Source organism: Phasianus colchicus, chromosome 13, assembly GCF_987193195.1.
Source record: "Phasianus colchicus chromosome 13, bPhaCol1.hap1.1, whole genome shotgun sequence".
NCBI lineage: Eukaryota > Metazoa > Chordata > Aves > Galliformes > Phasianidae > Phasianus > Phasianus colchicus.
The window spans coordinates 777,718-800,895 of NC_143448.1; the positions used below are offsets into that span (position 1 = coordinate 777,718).

The window sequence follows — 23,178 nt, forward strand, 5'->3', positions numbered from 1 at the left end:
TAGGCAGACACACAGACAGCTCCTTGCAGCTGTCCACATGCAGATTCATTTCTACAGGCCTATCAGTAGGACGCCTTCTCCATGGAACTCCTCGATAGCCCAAAGATCCTACAGGAAAGGTGTATTTGTCTGGTGGGTAGCTTGCAGCCCAGCAGGATGCCCCAGAGAAACACTGTCATATCCTGGAGATGGGGGGCACTGAAGGAAGAGTCGTCTTCGCACATCTCTGAGTATGGCAACACAGCACCCACAGCCCCGTGTGTTGACACTGCTGGGATGCTTTGGAAATAATAGAAGGGGGTGGGACAGCTCGCTCACCTGGGGTACTGCAATGGGGACTGCAAAAGGGATACGGGCTCTGCTAGACACAGTGGCAGGAGAATGAGGAAGGAACAAGGATGCCCTGTGAGAATGTGCAGCTCATATGTACAGAGCTGGTCTCTGAGAAAACAAAAGTTTCTGAAGAACAGATAAGTAGCTTTCAGGAATGAGGATGAGTGGAGAATTCGGTAAGGGCTGCACTGCCTTGGCTATTATCAACCTCTGGATGAAGGAGAAGCAGAAATCTTCTGTCAGCAATTCCAGAAAATCTCCACATAAATGGGCAGCATCCAGAGGGGAACTGCAATTGCCCTGGCATTCACAGGCAGCGCCTGTGAATTTCTTTTAGAAGAAGCTGCAAAGAGCCTGGAGGGTCTACAGACCCACAGGGGTCCCTGCTGTTCCTATGGAGTTACACCCCAGGGACTCTATAGAGCCAATACAACTGCCCCACCCTATGTGGCACCTCTGTCCCCTGCAGAATTCATCCAACATGTCCTGTAAGAGCTGCATCTCTAAACTTATAAGGCAGCGCCCCTCTACCCCTACAGGACGACACTGAAGACCCACAAGTGAAAAATTTGATTTTAGTGTGGAAAAAGTGGGAAAAAACATATTATTGAAAACGTCATCTGAGCCAGCAGGATGCCAGTGGTGCGGGCGACGGGAGGCAACAGCACTAGGTGGCACTCAGCAGGTGGCGCTTGGGGGCAGTGGCAGTGTAGGGGTGCCAACGCCATTCCACATCAGCAGCATCCCCTTGCTCCAGGGTCCCCAGGCGGATCAGGTAGGCTGCAGGGAAACGGGACACATTGGAGACATGATGGGGACCCATAGGATGCAACAGGGGCATAAAGACATGGTGGGGAAATGGAGATACATTGGGAAGATGAGGAAGAGGTGGACACGACGGGGACACGGGGACACAACGGAGACATGGGGGGGGACATGGGGGACGCGATGGTGACGCACCGATACACGGGAGACAAGGGGATGCAGCGATCTGGAGGACACAGGGACAGGTTGAGGACACAAGGACACACTATGGACATGGTGGACATAATGGGAACACACCAGTGACATGGGAATGCAAGGGACACGTTGGGGATATAAGGACATGGTGGAAACACGGGGAACATAATGGGAACCTGTTGCGGCATGGGGACATGTGATGGAGATGTGGGAAACACAGGAAAATGGTAAGACAGGTTGGGGCACGAGGACACACGAGGGACATGGGGAACACGAGGGGAACATACTGGGGACATGAAGGTACATGGAAAACATGGGGACATGGAGTTATGAGGGACAGAGAGATGGGAGATGGGGAAACAGGAACACAACAGTGACATGGGGTTACATGGGAAATATGGGAATACGGCCACATTAAAGGACACAGGGATATGGGGGACATGGGGATTTGGGGGACACAGAGCCATGTTGGGGACACAAAGACAGTTGACAGGAACATATTTGGGATGTGGAAAGTTAATGAAGACATGGAGAATGTCTTCATTAGCGATATGGGGACGTGGAGACATGCTGGGACAAACAGGGACAAGGGGGAACACTGGGGACAATGAGGACATGGGGGAAATGTTGGAGATAGGAGCATGTGGGGTACACGTGACATGCGGGGACACAACCAGGAACATAGGAGGATGCTGGGGACATGGGAGAAACGTTGGAGACCTACACATGGAGGACATACTGGGAAATGAGAGAACACTGGGCTGTGGGGAAATGCTGTGGATACGTGAGAAGATAACAGGCACGGGGAACGCAGGGACACAAGGGGACAGGAAACATGTTGGGGACACCCTAGAGACACATTGCAGATGTGGGAACACGTGGAGGGAAATGAGGGTTAACAAAAGGCACAGACATAAACAGAGGGTGTCAAGCACTAGGGCTCGGGGAAAGGGATAGAAGATGCTGAGGGGTCTGGGAAGGCCACGGGGACACTTGGGAACACTCACGGCGTAGCTGGAAGCGGGGTCCCACCTCCTCTAGCTCCACTGTCTTTCCCTGGCGCCGGTAAACATGGTTCCTGCAAGGACACCACTGTTTCCTAAAAGTTCCCAAGGTTCTTTAACCCCATCCACATCCCCCGTGCCTCCACAATATCCCCACTGCCTCCCAAAGTACATGTGACATCCTTCCCAGTGCCCGTCCCACCCAGGTCACCCTGCATTCCCACCGGACAAGAATGACGTCGTCTTCGTTGGCAAAAGCCACCACGCGGCGGGTCTGCGGCCGGGGGACAGGGAACAGGTGCTTGAGGATGGTCCCCAGCTGATGAACAGGCACAAGGACACTTACCACAATGTGCTGCCCACGTTCCTCCCAGTTTCCCCACTGTCCCAGTCTCCACGTCCCTCATCATCCCTCCCTTTGTTCCCGTGTCACCATGCTCCACTACATCCCCACATCCCTCCACGTTCCCACATTCCCCCAGTGCTCCCCATATTCTCCGAAGTTCCCATATCCTCCAGGTTTCTTAGTCCCTCCATGTCCCCCACGTCCCTCACATCCCAAGTCCCCCAACATCCCAATGTCCCTCCATGTTCTCATATGTCTCCCAACATCCCCACATCCCCTACGCCATGTATCCCTCCACATCCCCACATCCCTCTATGTCCTCGTGAAACCCCATATCTCCGTGTCCTCCGAAGTCCCAGTGTCCCTGTGCCCATCACTTCCCCGGTACCCCCATCAACCCCACACCCCACATCTCCACATACCCATGTCCCCTCCCTGCTCCCCTTGTGTCCTGCAATGCCTCTGCGTCCCCTTACCCGACGTCCCAGTGCGCTGTCCAGTCGGTGCAACAAGATGTGCGGTGCTCCTAGGGGAGCACCTCCAAGACCCCCCACTTCATGCCTCAGCACAGCCCCGCTCAGCGTGAAGTGGGCTGTAGGGCCATGGGGCAGGTGGCACAGAACCAGCCCATCTGGGGACAGTGGTATCAGTGAGAGGCCACATTCCATCAGCGTGCCCATTCCCTTTAGTCCTGCACACCTCCCCACAGCTCCACCCCTTCATGTTAGCCAACGCTTTTCCGGTTAGTCCCACCCCTCATGCACTAGCCTCCCCCTCCCATTAGCCTCACCCTTTCCCAGCCCAACACAGGCCCCTCAACACCACGTTTTCCCCCAGCACAGGGCACCTCCTGTGGGCCCCCCCTTTTCCAAGTCTCCACCCCATCTCACCAGGCCGTCCGCGGGTCTCATGCAGTACCAGCAGATCAGTGACGCCAGCTGCCCGGCACGCATTCACCAGGGCCCCCACCTCTGCCCGGCCCCTGTTCAGCCGCCGTGCCCCTGGGATCACCAGGCACAGCTCCTGGGGGTGAAGCAGGTCAAGAAGCCATGCCTACTACCTCGACTGTGCCAATAAATGCTCCACCCACCCCAACGAGCTCCTCGCCCACGTCCTAGTGTGGATTCAGGCCCACGGGGGGCACCATTCATTCACCATTCTTCAAGAAAGGTGGCACAGAAAAGGGTGTCTGCTCTCTATCAGTGGGTAACTAGGCGTGGCTGCTTGGATTCCTTTGGGTTGGTGATGTCACGGCGGGACACCTTACATCACAATGACGGCTGCTGTGGCACACTGCCCTGTTCCTCTGTGTGCTGCACAGTAGTGTGGAGGAGGAGGAGGAAGAGGTTGAAGAGTACAGAGGAGTTTCCAAATGGGAAGCCCGTATATAGCGATGCAGTTTCCTTTTGTCAAGCTGCCAGCGCTGCGAGTGCTCAGCCTGGATGGTATGGCTTTGGGAGTCCTGCTGCCAGTGCAGGACACCCGATCTCAGAATTATGGGCTGGGGAAAAATCGTGGGGGCCCCAAGTGTCTGAGGGGGAGCAGTGGGAGGAAGTCCCTGGGAAAGGGGGAGGCCCTGGAGACCTGAAGGGGAAGGGAGCAGAAGGCCAAGAACAGGAAGGAGTCCTGCTGGTAGCACTGGTACCTCCACTGCGTCTCCAGAGACCTGAAGTGCCCTGCACTGGAGACCCAGGCCCTCCCTTTCCACCGAGCTATGCTGTCTCAGGGTGGTGTTCACGGAGGCGGGTGGCGGGCTCAGGTCTGACACGTCTCTCTGTTGCTTTTCAGAGGTCATGAGCATTTGGGACAGTACATCTGAGTACATGATTCAGCAGTTTGCCCTCAAAAAGGTGGGATGTCCCTCCCCTTCCTCCCGGTATCTGTGTGCTGTCAGCAGTCCCTGCAGCCATGATGCCATCGAGTGACCCCATCCGTTCCCTTTGATGAAACCCCTGGAGGGTCAGTGAGGTGTGACGGAGCTGCTTCAGCAGCTGGTGCCAGTGGGGAATTTGTCCGGAAGAGGCTTCAGGCCTTCCTGGCCACTACCATCCCTCCCTGCTGGAAGGCAGAAGCCAGCAGAAAGTCTGGGGCACTTCTCAGGGCTTCTGCGGTTGCTCAGCGCCCTACCCTGAAGTCCGTGCATAGCTCCAAGGTGTTTGTTTGGCTTTTCCTTTCCTTCTGTGTTATGAGGGAAAGAGGAGAAAGAATCACGGCCTTCTCGTCGGGGGCCCTGACCCAAAGCTTTCGGAAGAGCCCCCTCCTTCTCCTCTGCACCTCCAGAGCAGACGGAGCACATTTGTCCATCCAAACCTACATCTGTGTTCCTCTGCTCTCTGCTGGCTCCAGGCTGTGGCCGTAGACGTCCTTGGCACTTTCTACATCCTGAGAAAGCGCATCTGCGAGGGGACCAGGCCCATGATCGTCCCCAGGTTCCACCTGTCGCAACGAGTGGCACAGGCCCAGGGGCTCATCTACACCAACAGCGACATTCCTGGTAAGGCCTTGGCACAGGCTTTGCTGGCCCTTGCAGCGGTGCCAGCCTGTGAATTTGCTGTGGAGGAGTGACCGAGAAAGCTGACGGTTGCTCTCCAGGAGAACATCTCACCGGGTGCACACCCTTTGCGTATTAGATGTGCAAAGGGTGTCTGCCTGGGGGTGCTGGCTTTACAGCAGCACTGCGTGCAGTGTATCCCTCCCTCCCCTCTGACCTGTCTTGCTGTGGGCTCCCTATGGTCCTGTTTAGGACAAGTGCATGCGGAGGGAAATGCTTTGGAGCTGCTTTTGGTTTTGACCCAAACTGCCAGGAAACTGGTACTCCATGTGCAGTCGGCACCAGAGCTTGTGCAGGAACACAGCAGCATTCTTGCCAGCTCCAAAGCTCCCTCCAGCTCCAGGCAGGTGCTTCGCACCTGACCCCGCAGGCTTCAGAGTGCTGTGGGTTTGGCCCGGAGTGCAGCACTGGCTCCTCAGGGCCTGTTTCAGCCTGCTGTGTTGCTGCCTGCCTGACTCTTCCTCTTTCCTAGATGATCTCGAAGTCGTCCCCCTGGACTATTCCCAGCTGTCCCTGAAGACATCCTTGCCAGAGAAGCTGGTGAAGGAGTGTGTGAATGACATCGTGGTCCTCTTCAGCTGGGGCGCAGGGCTGGGAGAGGACTATGACCTTGTTTTCAAGGGCATTGGGGTTCTTATGAGCCGGAATCGGATCCTCACAATGAGATACCGTGAGGAGTTTCTCCTTGCCATTGATCAGACAGGAGCTGCGCTGAAGTGCCTGCTCGCTGTAAGTCTACCGTCTTGCGGCTCTTTTTCCAAGGTCCTCTCTTTTCTCGGGCCAGCCGTGCCGTGCACTGGGCAGGCTTGCTACCCTGTGGGACAGGGGATCCTTTCCCAGCCTCACCTTCACGACTCTGTCCTCTTTGCAGAACCCGCAGACAGAGGTTTGTGTGCTATCAGGCGAGGAACCGGCTGCTTTCCACGTGCGTCCCGGGGGCATCCGTGTGCTTCCAGTGTGAGTACATGGGCTTGCGTAGTCCTTGGCTTCTCAGCTGCCGTTTGGCAGGGCCACGCTGGCAGACTGCCTGCTCCCAAGGCCAGGTCCCATAGAGAAAGGGCTCCGTGTCACCTCCGTGAGAGCGCTCTTCTACGCTCTGGACACCCTCACTTGGAGCCATGTGCAGGAGGGGCTGCGCTCCGTTGCCGACATGGGTTGGACCTGGAGAGGAATTCTGGCACCCTGTCCTACAGAGTCTTGCCTCCTCGTTCCCTGTGTTGGCTGAGGGACAGGAAATAGCATTGCAAAAGGCAGCTTCCCAAGCATCCACTGTTTTAGAGGAAACATCATCTAAGTCTTTCCTCGTGGAGAACTGGGGAGATGAGGGACTTGGTGGCTGTAAGGGCACCCTGCGGGGCTCTGTCTCTGGATGCAAAGGGAAGTGGTACCCTTTTTTCCAGCACGCGTCTTCTTCCTTCTTCTAGGTTTAAAATTAAGCCACACCCTGAATTAAAAGCCAGAGAGCTTTCCTCTGACAAGGAAGCCGACGGGAAGGAAGGTAAAGACTGCCCACGTCCTAAGCTGGGGCTAGGCAAGTCTGCACCTCCCGCGTCTGTATGCACACAGAGATGCTCTATGTGTCTCCTTCCACAGGTGCACGGAGCTACCAGGATAAGTACCTGCACCAGCAAAAGAGACAGCCACCACGCCACCAGAAAGGGGACAGGGCTAGAAAAGGGAATCAAAAGCACATAAGGACGCCTATGGACAAGTGAGGCTCGTGGGCGGGTGGACGCGGGCAAGGCATGACCTTGTCCTTGTGGCAGTTAGACTCTGTGCTGGTGCGCTGTCTGCATGGGCTCTGTGGGGACGCCATCAGATGGTGTTTCCCAGCCAGAGTGCAGGTGTACAGCAGGTCTGGGTGAGAGACTGCCGTCAGCCTCACTTCCTTTCATTTTCTGTCCAGTGGTATCTTCAGCCAGCTGTTAGCAGGCCTGAAGTCCAGGTTTGAGGCTGAAGAAGGGGGAGTCGGGGAAGACGTGTCTAAGGAGCAGGAGAAAGAAGGTAAAGCAATGGATGAGTCCCCACATGGGCCAGCAGGTTTCCGCACTACCAGAGGACAGAGGCCAAGGCTGCCCGAGGAACACCTGTGCCTCCTAGCTGCAGAGCTTGGAGGACACTTCCCCGCTCCGCCCCATCCCCAAGCATCCCTTGCCGAGTGCTCCTTCCCTTGAGCACTGCCACAGGACCAAAGGCCTCCTAGCAACAGGACCACAAGTCTATCGGGGACTGCTGCTGCAGAGAGCACCCCGACAGCACAGAGTGCTCCCATCCCGAGCTGCCCGAGTTATGGCTGAGGTTGGAAGCTCAGAGCCCTCCCCGTGTCCTTCCTGCAGGGAGCCGCGAGCACCCCACGGCCCAGCGGAGGCTGCCTCCGGTGACATTGCCAGCGCTGCCCACCAAAGCCACCCGAGGAGAGCCAGCACCCGGCGCCCCGCATCCAAAGAGGTGAGCGGTGGGAGGGCAGCAGCAAGGTGGGGGGCAGAAGCAGCAGGATGAGGGTTGGTGGCACTGCCAACTCTTCAGAGCCCCAAGGCCACGTGCCTCGGGTGGGGGTTTTGCTGCTGCATGTGATGGGGCTTGGGGAGGCTCCGTGTCAGCTCCATCCCTGTGTTCACCTTGGTTCCAGGTCAGAGTTTTCCCAAGCACCATCCGGCACTCAGGGGTCAACCAAGCTGCTCCAAAAAATCCATGGGGAAGAAGGTCAAGCAGAGGAGGGTGAGGGAGACGGCAGGGCAGCAGGTAAGGCCTGGCCCAGGCTTCCCTGCACCTTTGGTGCCTGTTGCCTATCGTAGGCGTGGCGACCTGGTTCGGGAACGGCACGGCGACCAATCCCAGGTCGCTCGGTCCATCGGCTCACTGACACCAATGTGGTGGACGGCAAATGGCGTTTATTGGCGGGAAAAACAGCCTTATATAACCTGGGCACTGAACGCTACTGGCTATCGGGAGGGGGACCCTGTCTTCCCGTACAACGCGGTATCTTCCGGGCGCCAGACCCTCACTACCACAGGTGCCAGGCGAGGGGAGGCTGGAATGGAGACGTGTTTCCCACATGGCTGAGTGTGCCCCAGAGGCTCCGTCCCCAGGGCTGGCTGTGGAAGAGGCCCCCGGGACAGCACCGTGGCCAGGCTGCAATAGGTCTGCCGAGTCCCCACTGCACTCCGTTCCTGGGTGCACCTTGCTGGGCCCCGCTGTGCTGGAGGCAGAGTGGGTTGTGTTGAAGAGAGAATGGACGAATGACTGTGCACCCTCATCCGAAGGCCCACCTCTGCCCCGCGGGTTGCAGAAGGCAGTTGGTGTGTCCTAGAGATTCCACTTGTCCTCATCCGATGAGGCATAACGTGTTGGGGAGATTGTCAGAGACTCCCGGCGGAGGTGCTCAGACCCCATTCAGCTGGGAGCTGGTGGCCAAACCCCTGTGACGCAATGGCCGCTGACAGCGTCCCTATGCAGTGCCTGCAAGAGTTGATGACCCCAGGGCCAGGCAGGGGGGTGCTGCCTGCTGCAGCACTGCCCGGCAGCTCCTGCTTCCCACGGGTTGTCCTAGGAAAACGGATACTCTCTGGCACTCGAAGGTACAGGGCAGGGCCTGAGGACCCATGCAGGATACTGAGGATACACAGAGGAGAGGGCTGCTCTGTGCAGCCAGAGCTGGACGAGACAAAGGGTTTGCCTCAGGCCGCCTAGGAACAGGACTGCAAATCTATCAGGACTGCTGCTGAGAGAGCATCCCGACAGCACAGAGTGCTCCCAGCCCGAGCTGCCCAAGGCATAGCTGCAGTTGGAAGCTCAGAGCCCTTCCCATCTCTTTCCTGCAGGGAGCCGCAAGCACGCCCAGCGGAGGCTGCCGCCGGTGACGCTGCTGGAGCTGCCCGCCGATGTCGCCCAAGGAGAGCCACTGGGAGCCCCGCGCCCAAAGAGGTGAGCGGTGGGAAGGCAGCAGCAGGCCGGGATGCCCCGGGCCCATGGGCTGGGGGCTGGTGGCACTGCCAGCTCCAGAAAGCCCCACAGTACCGCACGGCACTGCTGCACTGCTGCCTGCTGGCGTCAAGGCGAGTGCCTGGCTTGCCAGCCTGTGCCTGCAGTGCAGATGCAGGTGTGTTTGCTAGAGTGCCAGCTCTGCCTGCTTCGTGTTTTCAGTGTGCTACCAGCAATTGAGAGGAGCTCTTCAAAGGAGGGCAAGAGGAGAACGGTGCGCCAGCGCAGGGAGAAAACTGAAATTCCTGCTTGCAAAGGCCATCAGCGAGTAGGACAGGTCCGAAGTTCTCTTGTCACCGCCGCACTGCAGTGAATTGCTGCGCAGTGTCTCCCTCTGGTCCCTCATCACCAACACAAATCAGTCTCCTGCCAGCAGAATCCTTAGACGATAAAGAACGTGGGGCATCCGTGGGAAGGAAGAGGCTCCTTGCTGGTGCCCCACGGCTTCACTTTAATGGTGTTAGCAGCAGGATGCTGCAGTCGGGAGGGCTTGGGACGCAGCACGGGAGCTCCTCAAGCCTTGATATTAAACTAACTCCGTGCACTGCGTGCCTGTGTCCCCAGGAGGTCTGCTACCTGTGTTTACAGCAAGAGCAGCGTCGCCTGCGGGCAGCCATGCTGGAGGAGAAGGAAAAGAAAGAAAGGGCTGAGCGGGCAGAGCTGCAGGACTGGCAGGCCAGGATGGCAGCCCTGAGCCAGGTAGGGGGATCTTGGCCCCACCAGCAGTGGTGTGGTCACGGGGCTGTGCAGGGCACACATGCATTTTTCCATAAACACAAGAGAAAGAAGCTTGCTCCTCTGGCTTCAGGGCCAGAAAGATGCAGCCCTCGACGCTATGTGCTTGTCAGAGACGAGAAGGCTGAGCGTGCAGTGCTGCACAGTGGTGGGCAGCAGCAGTCCTCTGGTGACACCTCAAGCCAAAATGCTTTCCTTTTGTTACTTTCCTAAACACACTCTTTGTGTTCTTTTCCCCCTTGTGTAACAGAGGAGAGCACGTGCTGCATGGGAGCGGGAGGTTGCCAAAACAGAGAAAAAGGAGAGCTTAAGATACAGCAGAAATTACCTGGTAAGGCATTTGTAAAAAGCAAGGAAAACAAGAGTTTCCCAGCAGTTAACCGGGAAGCACAGTGAGCCCTGCTTTGACCGTGGCACCTCCCAGAGGACTTCCCAAATCCCTCTGCCCTATCTGCAGTCCTGATGCCGTCCCCTCTGCACAGGTGCTTCGGAGGCAGGTCCACGCCTTTACCTGCTGCTGAATAAGCCTCCCTCTTGCTTTCCAGGAATCCCTCTGCCTCACTCCTCCAGGCTACATCCGGAGGATGGAGTATGACCGAGAGCTCCAGGAGAGGAGGGAGGTGTGGGAAAAGGAGCATTTGAGAGTACCAGCGAAGATCCCACTACGGCAATAAGCGTGGGCAGCTCCTGCCGCGTCCTGGCTCAGGGGCAGTGAGCCGGTCTTGAGCCAGGGACCCCCACGGATGGGGCCGTGGGCGTGCAGGCTGGAGCAGGAGGGGTCCGAAAGCAACTCTGTGCCGCCACCAAGTGCCGATGGCCCTCCCACCGCCATGCTAGGGAAGGATAGAACCCGGTGGGCAGAGCAGAAGACCAGAGAACATCAAAACCCCCACAGGGCTTGCAGCAGGAGCACACCTGGTTCCTGTGGAGCAGGAGAGCAGGGCCAGTGCTTTGCCCTCACCCTGTGGCTGCCAGCGAAAGGAGCATCACCTTCCTGGGAGTGTGGGGACAGACAAAAGACCAGTCAGAGCAGAAGCTGCGGAGCAAAATAAGGAGCATGAGAAGACATGCTGAGAACCGAGGACATCTCCAGAATACACGGGAGAAAGAAACTACACTTTACAACTGTCAGGGAATCGTAACCATTTCTGCCCACCTTGACTGTGAACTGCTTGCTCTGCATACGAAGCTTCAGAGCCTTGAGAACAGTGGAAAATTACCGGGTTAAGCTAGCGTGGGTAAACAGCCGTTCCCCCTCCTGTTTATACGCTCCCCTCAAGTACCGGCAGGCCACAGTGAGGTCTCTTTGAACATCATGTTGTTTGTAACGTTAGCTATTCCATCTGGGATGTCAGTGGCAAAATTCAAATCATGTCGCCCGGTGTGTATCGTGAGGAATAAAGGAATGCCACTTTCTAACATCACACTGGAGTTAGAGAGATTTCTTCCTGGATTTCCAATGGCAGTTGGTCATTTCTGCGGCATGGGTGGGCGTAGTATGACTTGGCTGTAATGTGCCAATTTGCTGTGCTCTGTCACAAAGGCCTTGTGCTTTTCTCTGGTCTCTCGGAGCTCCATCTTCTTCCCAGCACTGTCAGAGGGAAGCAAAAGCTGTTCAGCTGGGCCTACAGAGAAGAGGGGAGAGACATCCCGCCCACCTCCAGCAGGGTCTGGACCCAAAGAATTGCTGTACTCTCTGAGACACCCCCAGGCCAAGGGCCCAGCTCCACTGCCATGACGCATGGGCGGCTCACTGGCCTGGGGCTGGGGCCAGCCAAGTAGGGGCCCTCCAGGCAAGATGCCTGGGTGTCCGTGCTCTACCAGGGGAAGGACGGTCTTTCTGGGGTAGAAAAAGAGAGCCAAGACCCAGCAGAACCCAGTCCCTCCGCCCACAGATCTGCCTGCTGACATCTCCTGGGCTGGAAGGCAGCTCTCGCTTAAGGGCACAGCCTCAGGAGTGCGCTGCTCTCCACAGCACCAGGCTGTCAGGGAAAGGCAGTCCCTCCCAGCACCGCTAGTATTTGCACCTGAGGAGCTCCTTGGCACCGGTGGGCCGGAGCCCGTTTTGCTCCACCTTCTTCCTCCACTCCTCGCGGCACGTTGTGTATGTCTTCAGGTTGGCCAGGACCTGTTTCGCCCGCAGTGACCGGACACTGCAGCAGCAGAGACAAACTCTCACTTGCACCCTTTCCAAGATGCTGCCTGCCCAGAGCCTGCCCTCCCCCAGCCCCTGCACTCATGCTGCCTTTGGGCCCCAGCAACTCATCATGGTGGAATGAGCTTCAGGCCCACACCGAAGGCACTGGTGTCAGGGGCTCTGCCAGGGCGTGCCCGTGTCAGGGAGATCAGAGGAGGAAGCGTCTGCTCCCCAGCCCCACAGCTAGTCAGTCTCTACCGCTCACCTCTGCCAAGCCTTCCTGAGAGGTGCTGCACACTTCCTTGGGCTCTGTAGTCTCCAGCGGAGGAAGAAGTGTCCACTCCTCCTCTGCTCGAGGAGGGTGCCAAAAAGCCTCCTCCTCATCCACCTTCTTCCAGATTTTCTCTCTTCCCGGCTCAGCTTTGGCCCTCTCCTGCCCAGTGTTTCTCACCGGTAGGAAGCATAGTGATGTCTCAGGCCCCGGGTTTGCTCGGCGCACTGCAGCCCATTGCTTTTCCTGCATGGGAAGTAGAAGCAGACGAGAGCCCACGTTGCCTTGGCCAGCAGCGCCCTCCCGTCGATGGGGCTCAGGTTGGGAGGGCCCAAGTCAAGCTCCATGGTGAGCAGCGCAGGCCAAGACTGTGTGCAGCACGGGAGGAGGCCCCTCGGTGCCCCCCACAAAGCACGGCCCATCCCCTGCCCCTTGGCATCTGTGGACACCTTCCCCTCCCCAGCCCACGGGCAGGAGCGTGAAAGCAAAGTGCCGTGGGAGCAGGGGGAGTCCCTCACCGTAAGGAAAGGAAGAGCCAAAGCAGAGAGGGGGTGAACTTGTTTGGGGGGCTCGCCTAGGACTCCCTCTCTGTAGCACTGTATTTCTCAACCCATCGCTTATCGTCATTTACGTCCACGTGGAGCACGTACCAGTGCTGTTCCCAGCTGGCCCTGCAGAGCAGGGAGCCTGACTTTGTCTTGCTCCCTCACTTTTGCTTCCATGCTTTGCTCTGGACGTCTCCTCCCAGCAGGCAGCTGCACACTGCCAACAGCACAGGGAGCCGGCTGGAGAACAGCAGGAGCCTGTTCTCCAGCTGGGGCTCGCCAGGAACAGCCCCGTGCAGGCAGCACAAGGCAGTTCTGTGTCACAGTTCTCTCTCAGCTAGTCGTGAGCCTCAAGTGACAAGGAAGAAGAGAGAACCAAGAGCCGGGCTCCTCTGCCAGGCCACAGCACACCCGGACGGAGCTCAGTGTGCTGCCCGGGCCCAGGCAAGGGCTCCTTACAGGCAAATGGGAGCGCAGGGCATCACGCTGTCAGTCCCCAAAGACCCTCACCTTACAGCCCTCGCTGAAGTCCTCTTTTCTGCCACCAGACTACGGCCTCTCGTCTGGATGGGAGGAAAATGGATGTAGGAGAGCAGGCGCTCACGAACCTCTGGAAGCACAAAACAAGAAAGCTCTTCACACAGCTGCATCTCTGAGAAACTTCCCACAAGACAGCCATGCCAGCTGCGCATGGACTTGCTGCTGCTGTCTGGCCTGCCTCCCCATCCTCGCAGCCAGGCTTCCTAGGAGCACCGCAGCCCTCTCCACTGCCACCCGTTCCCAGCCCTCCCTTTCACATGGTCCTGCCCATCCCTCAGCAGAACATATTGCTTCCTCAGGTGCCTCTCTGAGAAGCGGTGATCTGGGACACGTCAGTCCCTTTGCAGGATCTCTGGCACTGCAAATGTGGATTCAGAGCTGCAGTAACACACTCCCACTTCTCTACACCACGTCCACATGGTAGTACGGCACCTTGCTGCGAAGCTGTTTCAGCCAAGCGATATTCTGGCGTCTCGTGGTTGGGCAGGAAACTGCAAATAAGAAAGCCGCAGTGGTTACAAGAAGCGGCAGAGAGCACAGGGCTGCCCAGGGCCTTGTGGAGCTCGCCTCTGAGCTCTGGCTTTCTGGGATCAGCTGGGCACGCCCAGCCACAAGCACCATGGAAAAGCTGCCCCGGGCTCCCACTTCTTCCCAGAGCATCTGAAGGTGGGCTGCTGGGCTGGGCCTTCGGTGTGAACAAAGGGGCTGCACAGGAGGTCTCCTGCACCTCTGAACATTAAGTCCAGCGCAGGGTCTGGCCAGACAGGCCAAGGCTTTGACCTGGCAGCCAGAGAGTGAGCGGGAGCCCTGAAACTGTGCCAAACTCATGTGGAGGAAAGCATCCAAATCTGCTTACCGCCGAGCTCCTGCACTCCTCCTCTGCTCCTCCTGGGGCAAACAGCCCCAGCACTATCGCACTGCCTGCCTTTGCCTTCACCTCCTCACTGCAGAGCAGCTGCAGAGAGAAGAGCGCTGGCGAGAGCAGCAGCCCGTGCCTGTGCTCACTACCACCTCTTGGGGAAGCGTGTGCTGGGAGCTGTGGGACAGGGCAGGGACAGGGTCCCCCTTGTGACCCAAGCCCGTGTCTCAGAGGGGCTGCAGGGCCCCCCCCCCCGGTCATGCCCTGTCCCCCTGCACCATGCTTCTCGCTGCCCAGGCAAGGGGCTCTGCTGGGCATGGTGTGGGCTCCACACATCCGCCATCTTCCCTCTCCACAGGCAGAACTCTGCAGGCACTGGAAGAATGATTACCAGGCTTGTAGGGTGGAACGAAAGAGGCTGAAAATCCGAAAAGTCCCTCAAGCAAAGTGCTTTCTGCAGTCCTCACACCCATGTGGCACAGCACAGAACATCCAGATGTTCCAGAGCAAAGTTCTAGAGCAAGCTCCCATCTGTTTAAGGAATTACTTGATGGAATACCCTAGGAAGCTGTCATAGGGGCACAGGGATGGAACAGAGCAGGCAGCTCATTAAGGATGCCTGAGAGCAAAAGAGTTCTCTGTCCCCACATGTAAGAAGTCAAGCAGAGGAAACAGGAAACTGGGACGGGTGGGCAGGACCTGCTGATCAAACTGAGGGATAAGAAGGAAATGTACAGGCTATGGATGGAGGGATGAATACAGGGGTGCAGCCCAGACCTTCGGAGATGGGATCAGGAAAGCCAAGGCAGGAAAGCCAAGGCAGAGATGAAACTGAACTTGGCCAGGGATGTGGAAAATCACAAGAAGGGTTCTTTAGGTACCTTGGGCAGAAGGGACAGGCAAAGGAGACAGGCAGATAGCGATGGGACCAGGGGGAGTGGCCGTAAACTGAAAGAGGGGAGAGTCTGCTTAGACTTCAGGAAGAAATTCTTGCTCAGAAGGCAGGGTGGGTGTTCCATCTTGGTGCTGCTCATGGCCACGGATGGAGCCCTGGCCAGACCGAGCTGGTGGGGGGCAACCAGCCCACGGCAAGGGCTTGGAACTGAACGAGATCTCTTCTAACCCGAGGCATTCTGTGATTCCGTGTTGCTCTGCTGTCTGGACATGGAAACACTGTGGCCATGGCACACGGGCCAAGGCCCCTGGATGCAGAGCACCTGTCATGTCATGTCTGAGGTGTGCAGGGGAAGGGGCACAGGAGGAATGACGAAGGGGAGAGTCCGCACTTCTGGTGTTCTTCTCATTAAATCTGGTCTCATCCCTCTGAAACAAGGAAACGTATAAGCAACGGAAGGAAGACTGCTGAGCGAGCGTGTCCTCAAGGTGTTTGTAATGACTGTGTTGCTGTTTTTTAATTTTAAATATCTTTTTTAAACGTAGATTATAACAAAATGACCTTTGGCAGTGTATGGTGAGGGCTGGTTATCTTTAAATCCGTAGCACTGGCAATTGAATTGGCGGAACATCTGCCAGCCTACTTGAACACCTGGGTATGTGCAGTTGATGATGTACATGTGATAACACATTTTCTAGAAGTGCCTACACCGTTCTCCTTTTACAAATCTATACTACATTAAGACATTTTGACATCAGTGCCACAGCCCTAAATTTATGTGACGTGGGAACTGTATCTGAACATTTAACCTCAGAGACTTAGGCTTTTTGAGTAGCAGATGTCTCATAGGTGGAAGTTTTGTTAATTGTGCTGAATCAAAGGTGAATATGGAGAATACAAAATTGTCATGTAACGATACGATTTACATAACCCATGCTAAAGCACATTTACTTATACCATTGGGGTTCTTTTTGTTTTGTGGAACCACTGCCTCCACTTAGGTACCTGCAAATTCCACAGATACGGAATTCCCCTGTGCAATTAGTAGAACTATCATTCGGTTCTGATTTGAATGCCCTCCCTTATGTAGCTGCAAAGGTCTCCAAGACATACTCTTTACGGTAGTTTGTTCTCTCATGGGGAGGCATTAGGATTAGCGTTTCACAAGTCGCAGGATCACAGCACAGTCCCCGTCACTGCGGTGCCGCAGTGGGCAAAAGCACAGTGGCAGTGTGCCACTGTGGTGTCATGGGTACAGGAGTACAGTAGCGGCAGTCTTACTCCATTGTCACCATGGGCAGCCCTGCCACGTGGATGTGGCAGCGAGCATTGCAGTGGTGCCCGTGCCACTGTGGCGTCACGTTGGGCAGGAGCACAGTAGAGGCGGTGGTGTCACTGCTGGTGTCACAGCTGTCAGGAGCACAGTGGCCGTATCACTGCGGTGTCACAGAGGCCACGACTGCAGCAGTGACTGCACCACTGTCAAAACTGCAGTGCAGGCCGCGTCACTGCTCTGTCACCAGTGACAGGATCACAACAACATCCGTATCACTGTGGTGACTCTGAGGGCAGGAGCACTGCCACGTCACTGCTGTGTCAGTTGGCAAAAGTGCAGCAAAGGCTGTTTCACTGCTTTATCAGGCAGGAGCAGCGATCAGTGCAGGGCAGCAGGGCAGGAGCGCAGTGAAAGAGCGTGGAATAATTACTGGAAGTGACTTATTGAAATGTCTAGCTCTTGAGAGAATGATGGAATTGTATGGATCGGAAGGGACCTCTAGAGATCCTCAGGTCCCTGATAAAGCAGGTTCCCTACAGCGGCCGTGCTGGCAGGCATCCAGGCAGGTCCTGAGTATCTCCAGAGAAGGAAATTCCACCCCCTCTCTCGGCAGCCTGTTCCAGTTCCTCGTCACCCTCAGAGCAAAGGAGTTTTTTCCTCGTGTTCCTGCAGAACTGCCTATGTTCCAGAAGGTGAAGCCCCCAGGGGGAACGCGCTGGATAATCTGTTCCACGATAGTCCCCTACGCAACATGACCTGCGACCTTAGCTGTCAGCAAACACCAGGGGAGCCTGGTATGCTGACTCTAAGAAAACACAGAGTGTGGAGCAGGGTGGAGTCTCGTGGCCAAATTCCATGTTTATCCTTCCTGCAGGGATGGGGACTTGATGAAACAAACTGTTGGAACTGACAAAACCGTTGCGTTGTTCTGAGCCAGTCCCGAGCCACCGGTTTTCAACCTTTCTGCCTTAACCACGCTTCCTGAATAAACTTTACAACATGGATCCACGTGAAAAAAACTTTAGACAGTGAGGAGAGCGGGTTGGGTGTGGGACAGCCGCTGTCTGGCGACTGGGTGGGCATCGGTTGGAAGGTGGTAAGCGATTGCTTGCTTTTCTCTTGTTTTGTAAACGCGCATTGTATTATTACCAACACTACTACTATTTCCCTTTTTTCTTCCTTCTCTTAGCTTTTATCTCAATCCACGAGTTCCACTTCGCGTTGTTTCTCTTATTCCCTTCCCCGTGTCCAGCCTGGGCTCAGCCCAGGGACTCAGCCACGCCCTCCAGCAGCTGCGCGGCCGCCCCTGCAATCGTGTCCCAGTCACTCCTCCTCTACCCCACAGCCGCCTCCCTCCCGCCCCCAGCCGCCGCTGCAGCAGCGCGGGGCACCACCGGGGCACCCCGGCAGCGGCACCCAGGCCTCATCTTCCCTCCTCCTCGGTCTCCGGCGCTTCCCCGGGCGCCTTCGGCCCCGGCAGGTCGTCCCGGCCGTGCCCTTCTGCTGGCTCCGGCTCGCTCCGACGCCTCCGAGGGGAGGACGGGGCCGTGGCGGTGCGGCGCCTTCGGGCACGGGGACCTGTAGCCATGTACCGCTGCCGGCCCCTTCCCCGAGTCTCACGGGGACGCTCCGCAAAACGGGCCCGTGCCCCCCGAGGCCGCCGTTCCCAGCTCCGGGGGGCTCCCAAACGACCCGGGAGGACGCCCCGCGTCCTCCTCACAACGCCCCGGTCCAGCCCCACGAGACCCTCCGTGTCTCTACGACGGCCCCAGGCTCTCGCCCAGCCCCGCAAGGACCCGCGTTTCCCCGGCCCGAGCCGCCCCCACTGACGTCACGGTCGCACCGCTCCCAGCGCGCGTCGCATGCGGTGACGTCACGCGACCGTAGCACCGCCTACCGGAAGCGGCGGTGCGGGCACCGCCTGCCGGCCCGAGCATGCGCAGAGCTGGAGTGGGGCAACCGTTCCTCCTTCCGGGGCTTGAGTGGCAGTCGTCACAGCCAATGACTGCAAGGAGGGGAGGGGCCGGAGGCGACAGCACTCGCTCGAAAGCGCCCGGAGGAAGAGGCGGGGGGAAGCGCGGGCAACCGGCCGGCCGTGGGAGCCAATCGGCGTGCTGGGCGGGGCAGGGCCCGCCAATCGGATCGCTGGGGGGGCGGAGCGGCGGCGCGGCGGCGCGGCCCGGTTTCGCTGCGGGACGCGGAGGGGCCTTGGCGCTCCCAGCCCGGGCTCCGCGGCGTCCCGGGAGCCTCGCGGCCCGCGGGGGCACCCGAAGTCCCGGTCGTGGTAACGGCACGCAGGCCCTCCTCCAGACCCACCTCCAGGTCGTGCCCCTTCTTCATCCCCTCCTGCAGCCCCGCTGTTTTCCGTTCCCGGTCCCTTTCGTCAGGCGTCTCCCTTCGAATCCCAGCCCCCCCCCCCAAACCTCTGAAGACCCCTCGTTTCCCGTGCACTCCCGGTGCCGTACCCTCCCTTTTCCTACATTGCCTTTCCTCAAAGCTCAGCCCCTCGCCCTGCCGCCAGCCCGCCCGTTTTCCAGTCCCCCCGGCCCCCTCGGGCTCTCTCTTTTCCCAGCGACGTCCCCTCTTTTCCCCGACGCCCCTCCTCAAAATCCTGCCCCCCTTAACACCCTGCAGCCCTCCCCCCACCGTCCTGTAAGCCCTCTCCTATGTCCCCCAGGCTCTCCCATTTCTCATCCCCTAGGGCCCCCTTTCCCCTCTCCTATGTCCCCCCTTTTGCAGACATCCTTCCATCCCATAGCGTTCTCATCTCGCGCCTTCATTTCCTCCGCTTTCTCAGATGCTTCCTCCACAAATTCTTGACCCCCTCACCCAAACCCTTTAGGCTCCCCTCCATCCCCTAGTCACTTCTCTCCAATCCCCTCCCCCCCCCCCCCCCCCGTCTCCAGTGTCTCCCTAATCTGCCGGTATCCCCCTTTTCCCATCCCTTAGGACCCACCAATCCCAAGCCGCCCTTTGCCACAGGCGGCTCTCTGGCAACCATGGAGGAGCCACGGTGCCTGCAGGCCAACTGCTTCTTCCGTGGCAAGGAGCACAGCATCCAGCTGAGTGTGAGCCAAGCTGTGCTGGAGGTGGAGGTGGAGGAGTGCTGCAGCACCAAGCGCTGGCGGGGCCGTTTTGATGCTGCCTGTGAGCTGCCCATGGTTCTCCAGAGTGGGTCCCTGAGACTGCCAGCCCTTGACAATCTCCCCTGTCCACAGCTGTCGAGGACCTGACGCGCAAAACGGGCAACTTCAAGCAGTTTGGGATCTTCTGCAGCATGCTCGAAGCAGCACTGATGAAGGTGAGCCGTGCTGGTTTTGGGAGCTGGAGGGGACATCTGGGGATCCCAATCGTCCTGTCCCACTCCACAGAGCAGTGAGGCTGTCAGCCTGGAGCTGCTCACCTACAGTGACCTGGAGGCCCTGCGGTGCTGTAAGGCAGGGGTGGCAACACGTGTCCCCCCCTCAACCTCGCCACTCAGTAGCAAGCGGTACCTCATCCTCGTCTACTGCGTTGAATTTGACAGGTGACAGGGGGCAGCGTGCAGGGATGGCAAAAGGTGGGGGCACTGAGAGGGGGCCACCCAGCACGGGCACCGAGGGGCCGAGAACGCTGCGTGGGGACAGTGAGGGGCTGGGCGTCAGCATGGGGCTGGGGGCACCAAACGAGGAGGAGGCATGGGATCAGGGACGTTGATGGGGGGACACAGAGGGGCTGGAGATGCCAGTGGGGGTGCACTGCAACACTGGGGAGAGTGATGTGGGGACAGCAAGGCTGGGGGAAAGCCTGGGGCTGGGGACGTGGTGGCACTGACACTGCGGTGTCTCTGTTCCCCAGGATCCACTACCCACTGCCGTTGCCCTACTTCGGTGAGGCAGACGTGGCTACACTGCGACGCCTGGTGCAGGAGCAGCAGGACGAGCTGGCACACCTGCGGGACGAGTGAGTGCAATTGCCTCGTGTGTCCCTTCTGTGGCATTATCAGTGCAACAAAGGGACAGCACGCTGTGCATTGCGCAGGCTGCGGCGGGCACAGCAGGAAGCGTGGAGGCTGGAGGACGAACGGCTGCGGGACAAGGCCTGGCATCAGCAGGAGCAGCAGCGGATGACCAAGGAGGTGCGCAGGATGAGGCTGGGGACATGAGCGTGCCGCTGCACTGTCACAGCTCTCTTATGGCTCCTTCTCCAGCTGGCAGAGGTGAAGGCGGCTGAAAAGATGCTGCGGGCACATGTGAATATGCTGACGGCTGAGTTGGCAGTGTGCAGGAAAGGGTAAGGTGGCGACAGCACTGGGAACAGGACTGGGAACAGCAATGTCATGTCCCTCATCTCCACCTCACCACATCCGTCCTTCCCACAGGCACAGCACATCAGCCACAGCACCAGGCCCCCCACGGTATCGCCACCGCTCTAACTCCCGGGACAGCCGCAGTAGCAGCCAAGGCCGCCTGCCACCACGGTCCCCATCTCCTGCAGGTGAGGGACATGGGGACGTGGGGACCTTCCTGGGACCCCTTCCCAGTGTTCTCCCTCCCCTTCCATTTCCCCTAGGTTCACGGCCACCGCGCTTCAACCCCACAGCCTTTGTGAGAGCCCGTGAGCAACGGCGGCAGGAGGCTGAGCTCCGAAGGTCAGCCGTGCCACAGCCGTGCCACAGCGCCCTCACTCACCGACAGTTTTTTTGGAGGGCTAGGGGAAGGCACCTCTGCTCCCTGCAGCAAATGATTCCCTGGGTGCAGGCAGAAGCTGCCACGTGGGACAGAGTCAAGCCGTGCCACAGCGCCCTCACTCACCGACAGTTTTTTTGGAGGGCTAGGGGAAGGCACCTCTGCTCCCTGCAGCAAATGATTCCCTGGGTGCAGGCAGAAGCTGCCACGTGGGACAGAGTCAAGTGGTGACAGCTGTAGGAGGAGGTGCAGGCGCAGCTCTTCGGGTAGGTGGAGTGCACTTTGGGTTTGAGGGACACCCAGTGGGCCTGGGGTGCTTAGTACATCTGAGTGATGCCCAGCAGGTCTGGGGGCACCTGTTAGGTCTGGCGTCTGCCCTCAAACCTTCCATCAAACCCTGTTTCCCTCCAGCTGAAAGTTTCCAGAGCCAGCGCTCAGCACTGAGCTCGGGCAGCGAGGCTGACATATGTCCCCAGCGCCGCAGGTCAGTGATGGCATTTCCTCTAAGCACTGCAGTCCCCTCCCAGCTACCGTGGTCTCCTTGCATCCCTGCTTTCTTAACCACTTCTTTCCCATAAAGCAGGGGTTTGGGGGCTCCTAGCACCCGGAGTCCACTGAGTGCTTCGTCCTGCAACAGCACTAGTGTGGTGAGTGGCTCCGGGGGGCAGTGGTGACAGCAGGGAGTGACAGTGACACCAGGAGAGGGAAACTGGGTTGTGTGCCATCACCTGGGTTGTGTGCCTTCCCCTACAGGCATCTCACCTGGATAGGGGCCACAAACAGCAGGGGAAAGGTGAGCCCCTCATCCTGCTCTTATGCCACCTCCTGGCCCCATTTTGTTCTTATTTCTTTTTTTCACCCATTTTTCCTTCCTCCCTCCACAGAGAACCTGGGCACAGAGCCCTCAGCCACACTGTCTGAAATCGATGCCCGGCTTCAAGCACTCCAGGCCTACATCAGCACCTTGGGCACCCACATGTGAGCCCCCCAGGGGCCACCAGAAGCTCGCCTCGGAGGGACCAGACTCAGGCATTGGTGTGCCACGAGGCCACCAGTGCCCAGGCTGTGTCCCGACTGTCCCCCAGGGGGAACAGCACTGGCAGGATGTGGTGTAATAAATGCCTTCGTGGCTCTGTGGGACAAGCGGTGTGTGTCCTTATCCCTCCCCTCCCCCTGCTGACCGGATGGGGAGTTGGCACCTAGCTCCTAGCCCCCACTGTCCCATAGCCCCACACCTCGCCAATGCCCCTGAAGTCTTGGAATCATCCTAAGTCATCAGCTGCGATCCCCAGGGTTGTAGAGCCATGGAATTCCGGAAGGGCTTGGGCTGGGAGAGGGACCTTACAGCCCCTCTTACTGTGGATGGGTTGCCCCCCCCAGATCAGGATGCCCAGGGCCTCATCAGGGCCTGGCCTGGAGCACTTTCAGGGACGGGTCAACCCCAGCTTCTCTGGGCAGCCTGTGCCAGTGCCTCATTGCCCTCCCTCCGAGTAAAGAATTTTTTCCTAACCTCTAACCTACATCTCCCCTCTTTTTGTTTAAAACTTCCCGCTTTTCCTCTCACTATCAGACCACGTAAAATGTTGATCTCCCTCCTGCTTTATAAGCTCCCTTTACATATTGGAAGGCTGTAATGAGGTCTCCCCAGAGCCTTATCTTCTCCAGGCTGAACACCCCCAGCTCCCGCTGCCTGACTTTGTGGTAGAAGTGCTCCCAGCCCTCTGAGCATCTTTGTGGAATTGCCCTGACACAAGCGCAACAGCATAAGCCTGCACTTTTCCTTGTTAAACCTCAGTAGGTTCCTTTGAGCCCACTATTCAAGCCTCCCCAAGTCTCTCTGAACGGCATTCCCTCCCTCCTGCGTTATCAACTGCAGCACTCAGCTTGGTGTCGTCAGCAAACTTGCTGAGGGTGTGCTCAGTCTCGCTGGGTTATTGACAAAGTTGTTGAAGAGCACTGGTCCCAAGACGGAAGCCTGGGGGACACCACTTATCACTGGCCTCTACCTGCACAAAGAGCCACTGACCACAGCTTTCTGGCTATGACCACCCAACTAATTCCTTACCCGCTGAATAGTC

At 58.0% G+C, this 23,178-nt stretch overlaps 4 protein-coding genes across 8 annotated transcripts; 2 read left to right on the forward strand and 2 right to left on the reverse strand.

The window, feature by feature from the left end:
• Positions 1-894: 894 nt before the first annotated feature.
• LOC149916092 (U3 small nucleolar ribonucleoprotein IMP4-like) lies at positions 895-3,817 on the reverse strand. Its single transcript, XM_090149666.1, has 6 exons — positions 3,799-3,817; positions 3,534-3,666; positions 3,120-3,274; positions 2,522-2,616; positions 2,301-2,371; positions 895-1,113 (listed from the first exon to the last, which is right to left on the reverse strand). Exons 1-6 carry the CDS (start codon positions 3,799-3,801, stop codon positions 1,001-1,003), a joined length of 570 nt encoding a protein of 189 aa, XP_090005792.1. The 5' UTR covers positions 3,802-3,817; the 3' UTR covers positions 895-1,000.
• An 84-nt stretch (positions 3,818-3,901) lies between these two features.
• Positions 3,902-10,584, forward strand: LOC149916093 (uncharacterized). The gene is made up of 15 exons (XM_090149655.1): positions 3,902-4,088; positions 4,432-4,493; positions 4,990-5,137; positions 5,667-5,923; positions 6,066-6,151; positions 6,619-6,692; positions 6,788-6,905; positions 7,101-7,198; positions 7,531-7,642; positions 7,824-7,936; positions 9,016-9,118; positions 9,338-9,452; positions 9,740-9,874; positions 10,161-10,241; positions 10,456-10,584. The coding sequence occupies exons 1-15, from the start codon at positions 4,016-4,018 to the stop codon at positions 10,582-10,584; spliced, it is 1,704 nt and encodes a 567-aa protein (XP_090005781.1). The 5' UTR covers positions 3,902-4,015.
• A 674-nt stretch (positions 10,585-11,258) lies between these two features.
• On the reverse strand, positions 11,259-19,200 carry LOC149916094 (uncharacterized). Its single transcript, XM_090149606.1, has 6 exons — positions 19,175-19,200; positions 18,331-18,767; positions 13,374-13,473; positions 12,313-12,564; positions 11,938-12,063; positions 11,259-11,501 (listed from the first exon to the last, which is right to left on the reverse strand). Exons 1-4 carry the CDS (start codon positions 19,198-19,200, stop codon positions 12,495-12,497), a joined length of 633 nt encoding a protein of 210 aa, XP_090005732.1. The 3' UTR covers positions 11,259-11,501; positions 11,938-12,063; positions 12,313-12,494.
• Positions 18,616-22,243, forward strand: LOC149916095 (centrosomal protein CCDC61). Of its 5 annotated transcripts, none has more exons than XM_090149662.1 (14): positions 18,616-18,755; positions 19,383-19,580; positions 19,652-19,734; positions 19,805-19,959; positions 20,271-20,375; positions 20,454-20,550; positions 20,623-20,705; positions 20,794-20,909; positions 20,985-21,063; positions 21,296-21,366; positions 21,512-21,584; positions 21,681-21,747; positions 21,854-21,893; positions 21,985-22,243. In XM_090149662.1, exons 2-14 carry the CDS (start codon positions 19,433-19,435, stop codon positions 22,080-22,082), a joined length of 1,215 nt encoding a protein of 404 aa, XP_090005788.1. In that variant the 5' UTR covers positions 18,616-18,755; positions 19,383-19,432; the 3' UTR covers positions 22,083-22,243. The 5 variants fall into 5 exon arrangements, 4 of the variants coding, with proteins under 4 accessions (XP_090005788.1, XP_090005789.1, XP_090005790.1 ...); XM_090149663.1 differs by having other exon boundaries at positions 21,684-21,747; XM_090149664.1 differs by having other exon boundaries at positions 21,015-21,063.
• The last annotated feature ends 935 nt before the right edge of the window (positions 22,244-23,178 follow it).

Bases quoted from the DNA above. Each gene is read 5' to 3' on its own strand.
- LOC149916094 (XM_090149606.1), bottom strand. From the start codon at position 19,200: ATGAGAACGCTATGGGATGGAAGGAT. The intron at 18,768-19,174 runs GTCTGCAAAAGG...GAGGGGATGAAG, and splicing joins ACGCTATGGGATGGAAGGAT to AAGGGGCACGACCTGGAGGT. The intron at 13,474-18,330 runs GTAGGCGGTGCT...TTGTGCTTCCAG, and splicing joins TGCCCGCACCGCCGCTTCCG to AGGTTCGTGAGCGCCTGCTC.
- LOC149916095 (XM_090149662.1), top strand. From the start codon at position 19,433: ATGGAGGAGCCACGGTGCCTGCAGGCCAACTGCTTCTTCCGTGGCAAG. The intron at 19,581-19,651 runs GTGAGCTGCCCA...CCCTGTCCACAG, and splicing joins GGGCCGTTTTGATGCTGCCT to CTGTCGAGGACCTGACGCGC. The intron at 21,585-21,680 runs GTCAGTGATGGC...TTTCCCATAAAG, and splicing joins ATATGTCCCCAGCGCCGCAG to CAGGGGTTTGGGGGCTCCTA.
- LOC149916092 (XM_090149666.1), bottom strand. The intron at 2,617-3,119 runs GTAAGGGGACGC...CCTGTTCATCAG, and splicing joins ACAGCGCACTGGGACGTCGG to CTGGGGACCATCCTCAAGCA. The intron at 2,372-2,521 runs GTGGGAATGCAG...GTGTCCTTGCAG, and splicing joins GACGACGTCATTCTTGTCCG to GAACCATGTTTACCGGCGCC.
- LOC149916093 (XM_090149655.1), top strand. From the start codon at position 4,016: ATGGGAAGCCCGTATATAGCGATGCAGTTTCCTTTTGTCAAGCTGCCA. The intron at 6,693-6,787 runs GTAAAGACTGCC...CTCCTTCCACAG, and splicing joins GGAAGCCGACGGGAAGGAAG to GTGCACGGAGCTACCAGGAT. The intron at 7,937-9,015 runs GTAAGGCCTGGC...TCTTTCCTGCAG, and splicing joins GGGAGACGGCAGGGCAGCAG to GGAGCCGCAAGCACGCCCAG.